This window comes from Triticum aestivum, chromosome 7B, assembly GCF_018294505.1.
Source record: "Triticum aestivum cultivar Chinese Spring chromosome 7B, IWGSC CS RefSeq v2.1, whole genome shotgun sequence".
Lineage (NCBI taxonomy): Eukaryota > Viridiplantae > Streptophyta > Magnoliopsida > Poales > Poaceae > Triticum > Triticum aestivum.
Window position 1 is genome coordinate 237,359,862 of NC_057813.1, and position 14,400 is coordinate 237,374,261.

At 50.3% G+C, this 14,400-nt stretch overlaps 2 protein-coding genes across 3 annotated transcripts; one reads left to right on the forward strand and one right to left on the reverse strand.

Moving 5' to 3' along the window:
- The first annotated feature begins 6,967 nt into the window (after positions 1–6,967).
- Positions 6,968–8,823, forward strand: LOC123158865 (uncharacterized). Of its 2 annotated transcripts, XM_044576687.1 has the most exons (3): positions 6,975–7,752; positions 7,793–8,043; positions 8,157–8,823. In XM_044576687.1, exons 1-3 carry the CDS (start codon positions 7,536–7,538, stop codon positions 8,265–8,267), a joined length of 579 nt encoding a protein of 192 aa, XP_044432622.1. In that variant the 5' UTR covers positions 6,975–7,535; the 3' UTR covers positions 8,268–8,823. The 2 variants fall into 2 exon arrangements, with proteins under 2 accessions (XP_044432623.1, XP_044432622.1); XM_044576688.1 differs by having other exon boundaries at positions 6,968–8,043.
- A 1,891-nt stretch (positions 8,824–10,714) lies between these two features.
- On the reverse strand, positions 10,715–14,123 carry LOC123157861 (plant-specific TFIIB-related protein PTF2-like). The gene is made up of 3 exons (XM_044576053.1): positions 14,074–14,123; positions 12,821–13,643; positions 10,715–11,943 (listed from the first exon to the last, which is right to left on the reverse strand). The coding sequence occupies exons 1-3, from the start codon at positions 14,121–14,123 to the stop codon at positions 10,894–10,896; spliced, it is 1,923 nt and encodes a 640-aa protein (XP_044431988.1). The 3' UTR covers positions 10,715–10,893.
- Positions 14,124–14,400: the final 277 nt, after the last annotated feature.

A 14,400-nucleotide genomic window follows, 5' to 3' on the forward strand; every position in this document is an offset into this window, starting at 1 on the left:
GACGTTCAAAACGTCTTTGAAGTCCCGATTCTAAGCCGTTTAAGCATGGTGCACTAAACTATCAAGTAGTCATCATTTGAGCTAGCCAAACGTTCATAACATCTGCATCTGCTCCTGCAATAGGTTTGTCACCTAGCGGTGCATCAAGGACATAATTCTTCTGTGCAGCAATGAGGATAAACCTCAGATCACGGATCCAATCCGCATCATTGCTACTAACATTTTTCAACACAGTTTTCTCTACGAACATATCAAAATAAACATATGAAAGCAACAACATAAGCTATTGATCTACAACATAATTTGCAAAATACTACCAGGACTAAGTTCATGATAAATTTAAGTTCAATTAATCATATTACTAAAGAACTCCCATTTAGATAGACATCCCTCTAATCCTCTAAGTGATTACGTGATCCATATCAACTAAACCATGTCCGATCGTCACGTGAGATGGAGTAGTTTCAATGGTGAACATCACTATGTTGATCATATCTACTATATGATTCACGTTTGACCTTTCGGTCTCCGTGTTCCGAGGCCATATCTGTTATATGCTAGGCTTGTCAAGTTTAACCTGAGTATTCCGCGTGTGCAACTGTTTTGCACCCGTTGTATTTGAATGTAGAGCCTATCACACCCGATCATCATGTGGTGTCTCAACACGAAGAACTTTCGCAACGGTGCATACTCAGGGAGAACACTTCTTGATAATTAGTGAGAGATCATCTTAAAATGCTACCGTCAATCAAAGCAAGATAAGATGCATAAAGGATAAACATCACATGCAATCAATATAAGTGATATGATATGGCCATCATCATCTTGTGCTTGTGATCTCCATCTTCGAAGCACCGTCGTGATCACCATCGTCACCGGCGCGACACCTTGATCTCCATCGTAGCATCGTTGTCGTTACGCCATCTATTGCTTCTACGACTATCGCTACCGCTTAGTGATAAAGTAAAGCAATTATAGGGCGTTTGCATTTCATACAATAAAGCGACAACCATATGGCTCCTGCCAGTTGCCGATAACTTCGGTTACAAAACATGATCATCTCATACAATAAAATATAGCATCACGTCTTGGCCATATCACGTCACAACATGCCCTGCAAAAACAAGTTAGACGTCTTCTACTTTGTTGTTGCAAGTTTTATGTGGCTGCTACGGGGTGAGCAAGAACCGTTCTTACCTACGCATCAAAACCACAACGATAGTTCGTCAAGTTAGTGCTGTTTTAACCTTCGCAAGGACCGGGCGTAGCCACACTCGGTTCAACTAAAGTGAGAGGGACAGACACCCACCAGCCACCTTTAAGCACGAGTGCTCGTAACGGTGAAACCAGTCTCCCGTAAGCGTACGCGTAATGTCGGTCCGGACCGCTTCACCTCACAATACCGCTGAGCCAAAGTATGACATGCTGGTAAGCAGTATGACTTGTATCGCCCACAACTCACTTGTGTTCTACTCGTGCATATGACATCTACGCATAAAACCAGGCTCGGATGCCACTGTTGGGGAACATAGTAATTTCAAAAAAAAATCTACGCACACGCAAGATCATGGTGATGCATTGCAACGAGAGGGAAGAGTATTGTCCACGTACCCTCGTAGACCGTAAGCGGAAGCGTTATGACAACGCGGTTGATATAGTCGAACGTCTTCACGATCCGACCGATCCAAGTACCGAACGTACGGCACCTCCGAGTTCAGCACACGTTCGGCTCGATGACGATCCCCGGACTCCGATCCAGCAAAGTGTCGGGGATGAGTTCCGTCAGCATGACGGCGTGGTGACGATGATGATGTTCTACCAGCGCAGGGCTTCACCTAAACTCCGCGACAATATGACCGAGGTGGAATATGATGGAGGGGGGCACCGCACACAACTAAGGAACGATCTTGAAGATCAACTTGTGTGTCATGGGGTGTCCCCCTGCCCCCGTATATAAAGGAGCAAGGGGGGAGGAGGCCGGCCCTAGGAGGGGGCGCGCCAAGTGTGGAGTCCTACTAGGACTCCCTAGTCCTAGTAGGATTCCACCTCCCTTGTTGGAGTAGGAGAAGGGGAAAGAGGGGGAGAGGGAGAAGGAAAGGGGGGTTGCGCCCCTTGTCCAATTCGGACCAGAGGGGGGGCGCAGGCCTCCTTCCTTTTGGCCTCTCTCCTCTATTCCCTTATGGCCCAATAAGGCCCATATACTCCCCGGCGAATTTCCGTAACTCTTCGGTACTCCGAAGAATACCCGAATCACTCGGAACCTTTCCGAACTCCGAATATAGTCATCCAATATATCAATCTTTACGTCTCGACCATTTTGAGACTCCTCGTCATGTCCCCGATCTCATCCGGGACTCCGAACTCCTTCGGTACATCAAAACTCATAAACTCATAATATAACTATCATCGTAACGTTAAGCGTGCGGACCCTACGGGTTCGAGAACTATGTAGACATGACCTAAAACTATTCTCGGTCAATAACCAATAGCGGAACCTGGATGCCCATATTGGCTCCTACATATTTTATGAAGATCTTTATCGGTCAAACCGCATAACAACATACGTTGTTCCCTTTGTCATCGGTATGTTACTTGCCCGAGATTCGATCGTCGGTATCCAATACCTAGTTCAATCTCGTCACCGGCAAGTCTCTTTACTCGTTACGTAATGCATCATTCCGTAACTAACTCATTAGCTACATTGCTTGCAAGGCTTATAGTGATGTGCATTACCGAGAGGGCCCAGAGATACATCTCCGACAATCGGAGTGACAAAACCTAATCTCGAAATACGCCAACCCAACATGTACCTTTGGAGACACCTGTAGTACTCCTTTATAATCACCCAGTTACATTGTAACGTTTGGTAGCACCCAAAGTGTTCCTTCGGTAAACGGGAGTTGCATAATCTCATAGTTACAGGAACATTTATAAGTCATGAAGAAAGCAATAGCAATATACTAAACGATCAAGTGCTAGGCTAACGGAATGGGTCATGTCAATCACATCATTCTCCTAATGATGTGATCCCGTTAATCAAATGACAACACATGTCTATGGTTAGGAAACATAGCCATCTTTGATTAATGAGCTAGTCAAGTAGAGGCATACTAGTGAGTTATGTTTGTCTATGTATTCACACATGTATCATGTTTCCGGTTAATACAATTCTAGCATGAATAATAAACATTTATCATGATATAAGGAAATAAATAATAACTTTATTATTGCCTCTCGGGCATATTTCCTTCAGTGTGAACAAACAACGCGGGATCATGATCACTGGGCAAGAAACCAGCTGCAATCACCACAAAGGTGAAGCGCTCAAACCAAGCGCGAGGGGCTTGTTTAAGACCATAGAGGGAGCGGCGAAGTCGACAGACCATACCGTTAGGAGCATAGTACCTCGGTGGTGGTTGCATGTAAACCTCCTCACGCAGCTCGCCATTAAGAAAGGCGTTCTGGACATCAAGTTGAGAGATAGACCACTGACGAACAGAAGCCACGGCAAGGAGAGTGCGGATAGTGGTCATGTGAGCAACAGGAGTGAATGTCTTATCATAGTCGCGTCCCTGCTCCTGCTGAAAACCACGGGCCACAAGACGAGCTTTGTAGCGCTCAAGAGAACCATCGGAGCGGGTCTTAATCTTGTAGACCCACTTGCAGGTGATGGGACGAACACCGGAAGGGAGGGAAACCAGCTCCCATGTGCCAGAGCGCTCAAGGGCAGCAAGTTCTTCAGCCATCGCAAGCTGCCATTCAGGTTGAGTCATGGCAGTACGATAGGAAGTGTGCTTAGTGATGACAGAGAGACCATACCGATCAGGAGAGTAGCGATCAGGCGGGGGGCGAGGCCGAGCCCGGAGGTTGTGAACCGGGGGAGGCGTGAGGAGAGGTGCACCAGAGGTGGAAGGCGCGTCAGAGGAGACATCCTCAGGACGAGGGCGAAGAGTATAGTGGAGAGGAAACGGTGAGAGAGGGCGACGGACTGGAGACGATGGTGGAGAGGTGGAGGAGGAGGGTGGAAAAGATGGTGTCGGTGGTGAAGGAGAAGGAATGAGAGATGCCGGAGGAAGAGATGACACAAGAGGCACATAGCAGGGTGTATCAGGAAGGAGAAGGAAAGAGAGATCGTCCACAAAGAAACTTGAGGAAGAAGGACGTGGGTAGTAGGAACGAGACTCGTCAAAGGTCACATCACGCGAGATGCGCAAGCGACGACCCACAGGATCCCAACATCGATAGCCCTTGTGCTCATCACTGTAACCAAGGAAAACACACTCAACCGACTGAGCAGTCAGTTTGGTGCGTTCTCGGGGGGCAAGAAGAATATAGCACACGCATCCAAATATACGAAGAACGGAGTAGTCAGGAGAGCAACCAGTGAGACACTCCAGAGGAATACCACCCTGCAAGACAGTCGATGGCTGAATGTTGATGAGATAGGTGGGTGCAGAAACAGCCTTAGCCCAAAAATGGGGTGGAAGGGAAGCAGCAATCATCATCGCACGAGCCGTCTCAAGTAAATGACGATGCTTACGTTCAGCAACACCATTTTGAGCATGAGCACCAGGACATGAGAACTGGGCAAGAGTACCCTGTTCCGTGAGAAAACCACGCAACAACTGAGAGATATACTCTCCAGCAGAGTCAGCACGAAAAGTACGAATGGGCATGGAAAACTGGGTGTGAACCATGCCAGCAAAACGTTTGTATATAGGAAGAACCTCGCTACGAGATTTCATGAAGTAGAGCCAAGTGTAGCGAGAGAAATCATCAATAAACAAAACATAGTAGCGATGACCACCTTTTGAATCAAAGGGAGCAGGACCCCAAACATCAGAATGAACTAAGTCAAAAGGACGCCGAGATACAAACTCACTAGTAGGATAAGGTAACTGAGTCTGTTTGCCAAGTCTGCAACCATTACAATGTAAGGAGACATCTCCAGATACAGACCCTAAGAGGCCCTGACGAACTAAAGAAGACAAGCGAGAGCCATAGATGTGACCAAGGCGATGATGCCACTGCTGGAAGGACGCAGACGAAGAGGCAGCAAGAGCATGAAAGCTGGCAGAAGTGATGGCAGCGGAAGGAACACAAAGCCAGTCAACCTCCCAAAGTCCCTCTGACTCACGGCGCCGGGAGATAGTATTGTATTATGAAGTTTAGAATCAGAGGATTCTAATTTATTAGGAGTCTGTATTGTGTTGGAAAAGGCCAAGAGCCATAGCTTCCACTATATAAGGATGTCATGTATCTAGCTTTGGAAAAGGAAGAACAATCAATCTAATCTCTCCCTAATTATTCTCTCTTTTCAACCTATATCTATCCAATCCCTTGCAGCCATGCCGTCTGGCTATCTTCTGCACGGTAGTTATCCTATTGTGGATCTAAGTCCATAACAGAAGTGAGAAGTATGAATTTCTGAAAATTACAAAGTGCAAGGGAATGACAATCTGTACCAAGAACATTCAGCAATTAAGGCTCCAGCGAATCAATTAAGGCTCTTATACACATACAAATACTGCTCAATCGATGGACCGCAGCACCGCATGGACGCACAAGATATCAAGTGTCACGGTGCCCGAGAGCCAAACCTCGGCGTCGGAGAATAGATAGGCTCATAATAATATATATATAAGCCTGAGCGTATTGTAAGCCTGAGCGTATTGTAAGCAATCGTGCGCTCCGCCCAGCGCGTAGCATCCAACTAACTATGCGGTTCTTGCTAATTAGCCCAACGCATGCACCCCTGGTCCGCTCACCTTCACCCGCGTGGCGGAAGCGAGTCGTAATTAGTGGTGGGAACTAGTAATGCCTTTACTGGAACGAATTTTGTAGACACTAGTCGTAACTAGAGATGGAAACCAGTAATGCTTTTACTATGATGGATTTTGTAGACAATATTAAATCAGGGCAGCAGTGGTAAACCATTTTTTTGTATTCTAGGTCATAACTTGCTTTGGTACGATTAGTAAACTGAAAAGATGTCAATTAGTAATAATCCGTGCATAATTAGCTAAGTGAACCTAGTAATAAAATAATCTCTACTACTATAGATGGATTTTTTTAGACTATTACTACAGATGGATCTGGTAATGTAATTACTATCTATAGGTAGGAACTAGTAGCAACTGGGACTTACCGAGCAGTAAAACAGTTTATATACTTCACCACTAGTGTACTCAAATACTGATCCTTTTCTTTTAATTTTAACTTGGATACCCTATACGTTATAATTGTACTTACGATATGATAGATCATGTACTAGAAGATCTAATTCCAAGCATTTACTAGAAGTAACACAATTTTTTATTTTAACAGTATTATGTGGTCAAGCTATTTTAAGATTAGATGATTGAGAATCTGTGTGCGGCCGTCCGTAATAGTTTTAATATCATTACCATGTATGGTAGTATATTTACCATGGTTAGTGACAGGAGTAGTGGGTCATAGTGCGTTACGTGGAATCTGGTAAAGTATTTTATTCCATTACCATACACTTTTGTTCTATTACCATACATGTTTGCGCAGTTAACAAAAAGGGCCACGGTGCGGAGGTGAGCGAGCGGTAGCGGTAACGGAAATTAATTCCCTTACTATATTTCCTGGTGTTGGCGAGCCGAGCGGCGTGCCGAGCAGGCAATTAGTGGCTGGCGCGTACGTTTAGACATTATGCGCTCACGCTAACTTTAGCGCAACCGTGTGTGTCCGCCGGCGTTATATATGGCAGGGAGTGGTAGTGTAGTACATTTAAAAGGCAAGTAGTACTTACAGACATAAGGGCATCTCCAGCCGCGCTCAGGAAGGCCTTCTCAGGCGTTTTTTTCGCGCCGGCGCCAAAAAAACGGTCGAGTCGCGTCCCTAGGAGCCCGATTTTTGCCGGCTTGGACCGAAAACAGCACCAGCGGACCCAGCTCGAACCCGGCGCGCTGGGGGACGCCCGGGGGCACCGGGCGAACTGTTTTGGCGCGAAAAAGCCGCGGGTCCGCCGCGTCAGCGACACGGCTCTCTTCTCGGCCCTTCGTCGTCCTCATCGCCTCGTTTCCCGTGGCGAATCAATGTCAAAGCTGCCGCGCGCTGCCGCGCCGGTCAGCCTGTGCCATTGATGTCTCACGGACGACGCAGTGAAGACCGGACGACGCGCGTCCCTCGCCCTCCCTCGCCCCGCCACGCGTACACACGGTGCCACGCGCGCGGGCGGCGTCTCGGCCTATATATGACGCGCCCCGGCGCACTCGGCGACTCACACTCTCCCGCCGTCGCCGTTCCTCCCTCTCCTCTCCTCTCTTTCGCCGTCTCCAGTTCACACGCATGGCCGAGCGCTTCCCAGGCGACGGCGCGACGGCGAACGGCTTCGGCCGCCGCCATCTTCATGAAGACGAGGCTCACCTCCTTTACGAGGCCGAATACCCGGTTCCGCCGGACATACGGGTGCCCGGGGCGTGAAGGATCAACGCGGGCGGCGTGCCGGTGCCGCCGGTACCCACCGCACGCGTCCAGGATCACGGCGACCGGAGGCGCTGCTGCCCATGGTCGCCGTCGCGCCCCCGCCCACGGCGCCTCTCCCCGCCGCCGCTCGCGGCCGAAGCCGGAGCCCTCGTCGAGGCGGGCTCGATCCCCGCCATGGTTGCGGCGCAGCAGGCCACGCTGCACGCGCAGGTGGACCAGCTCCAGCGCCTCGTCGTCAACCCGCTCGCCCAGGAGATGGTCAGGAGCCCCTCCCCTTTCTCCAATCTCTGCATCGTCGGCTCTGCGCGCAGCTCCGCGAGGCGGAGTGCGAGGCCGTGGTGTCCGTCCTCGCGCCGTGGTGGCCGTCCTCGCGCTCGTGCCGTGGTGGCCGTCCTCGAGCTCGTGCCGTGGTGGCGCGCAATGGGTGCCGCCGAGGATGCCGTGCAGCAGCTCGGCCTGCTCATGGAGCTTTGGGATGTGGTTCACCGGACATGTGGGCGAGGCGGAGGCGCCGGCGTGCGTGCTCTCTCCCGTCTGCATCCTGAGCAGCTCTGCATCCTGTTGCAGCCGGAGCTGGGCTCCATGACGGTCTCTCCAAAATCCCCAATTGTTTCTTGTTTTTTTCCTAATCTTATTCAGTTCGTTGTCTAGATGCACATGCTGTACATCTTTCTGATCTTGAATGGCGACGGGATTTTCAGAATCTACTTGATGCTCAAGAATACTTGCTCCAGGAAGGGTGCAGACCGCCGTCTACACGAACAAGCAGAGATACATGCAGCTCTTCCTCCTCGTTGCTGTCCTGTACCTGACGCCGGCGACCTCGAGTAGATCAACCTCGACCGCTGGCTGCTGCAGCGCGCCGACGGGGCAGGGCGTGAAGCCGGCGGCCTGGGCAGCTCGCCCACGCGGCGAACGGGAAGCGCGTGAAGGCGGCCAGCGGCCTGCGCAGCGCCGACCTCCATGCCTCCAAGGTGTTTGTGCTAATGCACTGAGATAATTTGGGGGTGGTTTGGGGTCAACGAGTGGGAAACAGCTATCCCCATACGGCGTGTTTTGTCCGGACGCCCCCCAAAGCCCTCTCCAAAGTTGTAATCCGGATGCTATATGGGGGCTGCGAGTGGAGATGCTCTTAGGGCATCTTCAGCCGTTGGCCCCCAGGACGCATAAAAATAGCCGGCGATACACTCGGCGATGGGGGCAATTTTACGCTCAGTCGTCGCTCCCAGCTCGCCCCCAGGCGTCGAAATTGACCCACTTTGCAGCCCAATTTCGGCGAACAAACGGTCCATATGGGCGAGAATAGGCTCATATTCGGCGTGGTTTCGCCGTGTCTCGATGCTCATTTATCAACACAATTATTCCTTATCACATATTTCATCACAGAAAAATCAGATACTTCAACAAAATACTACAACAACAAATAGTTCAATACAAATTATATAGTTCAACAAATAAAAACTAGTATTTCATCACGCGGCGTCCCCCTTGAGCCTCCATAGGTGCTCAATCAGATCTTTCTGCAGTTGATGATGCACCTGTGGATCTCGGATCTCCTGACGCATACTGAGATAGGCAGTCCAAGTTGCCGGTAGCTGGTGATCAACTTCGGCTAGAGGACCCTGCCTGTAGTATGGTTCAGTGTCAAACACTGGGTCTTCTTGCTCGCTCTCGATGATCATGTTGTGCAAGATGACACAGCAAGTCATGATCTCCCACATTTGATCTTTCGACCAGGTCTGAGCGGGGTACCGAACAACAGCGAATCGAGATTGGAGCACACCAAATGCCCGCTCGACATCCTTCCTACAAGCCTCCTGAACCTTCGCAAACCAGGCGTTCTTGCCTCCTGCCACAGGGTTTGCGATCGTCTTCACAAATGTCGACCATCTCGGATAGATGCCGTCAGCTAGATAGTACCCCTTGTTGTATTGGTGCCCATTGATCTCGAAGTTCACCGGAGGAGAATGGCCCTCAACGAGCTTGGCAAAAACAGGAGAGCACTGCAGCATGTTGATGTCATTATGAGTTCCTGGCATACCAAAGAAGGAGTGCCAAATCCAGAGGTCCTGTGTGGCTACCGCCTCAAGCACCACACTGCAACCGCCTTTGGCGCCTTTGTACATCCCCTGCCAACCAAATAGGCAGTTCTTCCATTTCCAATGCATGCAGTCGATGCTTCCAAGCATCCCAGGAAATCCTCTTGCTGCATTCTGGGCTAGGATCCGAGCAGTGTCTTCCGCATTGGGTGCTCTCAAGTATTGTGGCCCAAACACTGCCACCACTGCCCGACAGAACTTGTAGAAACACTCTATGCTGGTGGACTCGGCCATGCGCCCATAGTCGTCGAGTGAATCACTGGGAGCTCCATATGCAAGCATCCTCATCGCTGTCGTGCACTTCTGGATGGAGGTGAATCCAAGAGCGCCAGTGCAATCCATCTTGCACTTGAAGTAGTTGTCGAACTCCCGGATGGAATTCACAATCCTGAGGAAGAGCTTTCGGCTCATCCGATAACGGCGCCGAAATGTTCTCTCGCCATGAAGTGGAGCATCGGCGAAGTAGTCGGAGTAGAGCATGCAGTAGCCTTGCAGACGATGGCGGTTCTTTGCTTTCACCCGCCCCGGCGCCGAGCCACCTCGACGCGGCTTTTCATTGCTCGCCAGCAGCTGGGCGAGGGCGGCGAGCACCATCAGATGCTCTTCTTCCTGGACGTCGGCCGCGGCTTCCTCCTCCAGCAGCGCGGCGAGCTCTTCCTCCTCATCGGAGTCCATCACCGAGTCAGTCAAAACGTCTAACACCTTGCGCTCGGTGGGCGTTTACCCGCCGTTAAACCGCGCCTCCGCGGCCGGAAACGGCGGCCGGCAGCGCCCAGTGCTGCGGGAGGGGCTGCCGCGGCGAATCACTGCTATTTTCCGGCGGGGAATGACTATCTAGCGGAGTAGGCCGGCACCCGTCGCCGGGATACAGCGAGTGGTGGCCGAGGGCGCGGGGGGTGCGAGGCGAGTCGGGGGAAGAAAAACTTGACTTTTCCCCTGTCGGTGTGGGCCAGGCGTGCTTTTCCCTAGCGCCGGAGCCCCCAACGGCTCCCCAGCGTGCCGGGTTCGGTCTGTGACCGCCGGGCGGAAAAAAGGTCCGAACCGGCGATTTTCGACATCCTGGGGGTGCGACTAGGCCGTTTTTTCGGCGCCGGCGCCGGAAAAGTGGCCTGGGGGGGCCTTAGGCACTATGGTAGGATAAATACACACGGCGGTGAACATAGTAAATACGGTAGACAAATCGGGATGCAATCATGTGAATAATGCAAACAGCGAGGAATTTCTCTAACAAAAACTATGCATGATTCAGAGTAATGACAACCTATGTTCAGAAAGCAAGCCAGTAATCAAATACTAATGACTGGAGAGTCTGCATCGCCAAGTTTTCATCGCTCTCCACTTATGCACTGAAGACACGCAGCTCCAACAATCTTTTGTACTGGCCTTGTTCTATCTCTGCTTCATTTGCACCATGTAATAACAGGAGCTCAATGACACAATCTTCCCAGTCAATAACATTACATGAGTCTCTTTTCTTTCTCTTCTTCACACAGTCCGGAGCATTTGAAATCTCTCTCAGATGATCCTTTTCATTTCGTCTCTTTCGCCATTGATTTTTCCTGATATTTTTTTGTGGTGGACAGACATCTTCATGTCCAAGAGCAGACGGTGAATCAATTGCATTTGCAATACGAGTAGCAGGAGCCTTCATAATTTCATTGATCCGACACTTAGCAGCTTCAATCCGTGTTCGCCTCCGCTTCTGCAAATCCACTCCAGCAGTAAAGGATGGAGGAGGTGCATCATAGCCAATGTCAATATCTGCTTCCTCCTCGAGGGGTTTGTTCTTGGTCTGGGCATTATCCCATGGTTCCAGCTCCAACTCTCTCTTCCACCGCTTCCTCCTGCTAGGAACTTTACCAAAGTTCCCAAGTTCCTTTAGCTGAGCAATCCTCTTCAAGATATTCTGGTAAGTATCTGACATGCATCCCTCTAAGATCTTCAAATCCTCTGGTTCCTTCAACTCTTGCCCATAATTCTTGAAATCGAAATCATCAACATCAAGGGGGTCAATCTGGAAGTACTTGGATTCGTCCAAGTCAACAGATGAGTACTCCTTCACAGTGCTGGCAATGTCTGGACGGAAGCACTCTTGAAACTGTTCCGACTGGCCGGACTGTGTCTGCATCTGCATGAGCTGCAGCAGGCTGGGGGCACTTAACTGAAGGTTTCTGGTATTGACGTCGGAGCCCCACGGAAGCAACTTCTGCGCGGCACCCACCAGCGCAGCAACAAGTTCGTTGTATCGGAGGCGGCTGGTGTGCGGCACCGCCGAAATATCCAGGGCAATATCTTCCACAGAGACAGAGGTGACCTTGTTCAGCTCTGCCGCGAAAGCTATCACGCCAGCGACAAGTGGGAGCGGGTGCCTTCCGGTCGTGAGCGACCACTTGTGGTGTGTTTGGTAGCATGCATGGACCTAGCCTAGTTGTTCTCCTCTCATACATGCTAAGTGTAGACATGCTGAGTCCATGCAGTTGTTGTTGTTTGGCAGCGATGTATGCGCTGAGACATGCTGAGTTGAGACTTTGTTTGGCAGCCTGCATGTGTTTAGACATGATGAACAATTTCGAATTTTGAACAATTGTTTTTGAATGATGAACAAAACTAGAAAAATATGAACACAAATTTAAACATATTTTGATTTTTTAAAAAAATTCTAAACATTTTTTGGAAAATTATAATATATTTTGAAATTCTAAACTTTTTTGAAAATTTGAACATATTTGAAATTCCGAGCTATTTTGAAAATTTAAACAAAATTTAATATTTTATAAAAAATAAATAAAATTTGAATTTCTAATATTTTTTTTCAAAATTCAAACAATTTTTGATTTTATTTTGAAATTCCGAACATTGTTGATTTTTAAAAAAAATGAAATTCTGAACATTTATTGAAAATTCAAATAAATTTTGAAATTATGAACATTTTTTTGAAAATTTAAACAATTTTGAAATTCTAAACTTTTTCAAAAAATTAAAGAAAATTTGAAATTCTAAACTTTTTCAAAAATTTAAACAAAATTTTAAATTCTGAACATTTTTTGAAAATATAAACATATCTGGACGTGGTCTGGTGGGTGGGGACGAGTGTCAGGGCCAGCATGGCTGCCTCCATGCACCCTGTCTGGGGTGCATGAGATGAGCATAACTGAGGGCCCTTTTATGCATTAGATGAGCATAGCCCATGTGAGCTCATGCACCCTACCAAACAAGCAAAAGTGGGTCGGATTGGGAACTTTTGCCCTCATGCACCCTTCATGCACCCTACCAAACACACGCTTGGAGGCGCAACAGAGGAGAAATCGGGCTTGGGAAAGGATGGCATCCCTCTTCTCACCCGCAGCTTCGGTGAGCTTGCCTGAGCGTTCCACCGCGCGTTCGAGCGCGGCGGAGTAGTCAAAGGACGGGAGGGGAGGGAGGTAGAGTTGGGAGGCGATGCGGTACACGAGGTTAGCAAGCGCGAACGTGGTGCAGGCCGCGGCCTCAGCGGCCTCGGCGAAGGAGATCGGAAGGCGGTGGGATCGCGCGACGAGCAAGGTGCAGGCGGCTGCGAGCGCAGGGAGAAAGGCAGTGCCCAGGCAGGCGAGATTCCTGTCGGTGGCGGATTGGGCTATTCTGAGGACCTCGTCGACGCGGCTGGCCGAGAGTGAGAAGCGGGCGGCCATGGAGGTGATGACGTCGGAGGCGGCGTAGAGTTTGTGGTCGAGGTAGGGGGACTGGGAGCTGTGGTGGACGGTGGTGGCGGCGCGACGGCCGAGTTCCCCGCCCTCGGTGAAGCAGGTGGAGTTGACGAACTCGTCGGCGTCGGCGTCGTGGACGACGCCGCAGGCGGTGCAGACGAGCACGCCCGAGGCCGGTTCCGGAATCACCGGGCACTCGCCGCACGACACGCACGTCGACTCCATCGCGCGCGCGACCAGCGGCGTCCGGTGCGGCGGGGAGGTCAGATGCTGAGGAGGGCGGTGGCTTGAGCGGGAAGAAACGATGAGGGGAAAGAAGGCGGCGGAGAAGCGGAGTAGCAGCTCGGTGTGGACGCCGATCTGCAAATTAGGGCTCGCTATGTGTTTGAGGTAGAATATGGGGAATCTGTTAGGTTTTTCTTTTTAAGGGAAAGGGAAATCTGTTACGTAGGGACTCGGACGAAACATTCAACGGAATAAGGCCCTCGACGGAAAAAGGCCCAAGAAGGCCTAAAAGCATCTCTACGGAACTGGATAAGCCCCGGCTCGAAAAATAACTTTTTTTTTTGCCCGGAACGAAATGGAAAGATCAGATCCCGAATAAGCCCCCAATCGGAAAAAAAACCCGGTGAGCAGGAAAAATCCCCGCCTGTGCCCCATCTGTTCAGTTTTGGTGGCCATTTTTTGACACTCATGTTGAAGTTTCACCGCGCGCGAGTTCTTCTTTTCCCCGCCTTTCTCCGCTACCGAATCTCGCTGCCGCTTCCCGCCCCCGCTTCCCTGCAGTAGAAAAGAGTCGCCGCCTCCCGCCGGTTCATTTCCACCTCGTTTCGTACCTGGGGGTGGCGTATCCCGTCCGCGCGGTCGCAGCTGCCGCCGCCGCCATCGATCCGGCGCAAAGCTCGGGGGCAAACGGCAAATCCCATGCTTGAGTAGCTAGGATTTTCTGTACAGGGGAGCAAACGTACGATGCCGGTGGACTCGACGGTTATCAGGCAAGACAGGGACCAAGATTTACCCAGGTTCGGCCCCTCGTACGAGGTAAAAACCTACCCCTGCTTGTTTGATCGTATTGATGGAGATGATTACAAAGGCGAGACGCGACTTGGCACAAGGTTGATGATGGCTATGGGGGACTAGGGTGGATTGTGCGTTCGGTGTCT

Excerpts from the sequence above, each read along its gene's own strand:
- LOC123158865 (XM_044576687.1), top strand. The coding sequence starts at position 7,536 with ATGGTCGCCGTCGCGCCCCCGCCCACGGCGCCTCTCCCCGCCGCCGCT. Across the intron at positions 7,753-7,792 it reads TCTCCAATCTCTGCATCGTC|GGTGTCCGTCCTCGCGCCGT; the intron begins GGCTCTGCGCGC and ends GTGCGAGGCCGT. Across the intron at positions 8,044-8,156 it reads CGGAGCTGGGCTCCATGACG|AATCTACTTGATGCTCAAGA; the intron begins GTCTCTCCAAAA and ends CGGGATTTTCAG.
- LOC123157861 (XM_044576053.1), bottom strand. The coding sequence starts at position 14,123 with ATGGCGGCGGCGGCAGCTGCGACCGCGCGGACGGGATACGCCACCCCC. Across the intron at positions 13,644-14,073 it reads ACGGGATACGCCACCCCCAG|ATTCCCCATATTCTACCTCA; the intron begins GTACGAAACGAG and ends AAAACCTAACAG. Across the intron at positions 11,944-12,820 it reads CCAAGCGTGTGTTTGGTAGG|TGGTCGCTCACGACCGGAAG; the intron begins GTGCATGAAGGG and ends ACACACCACAAG.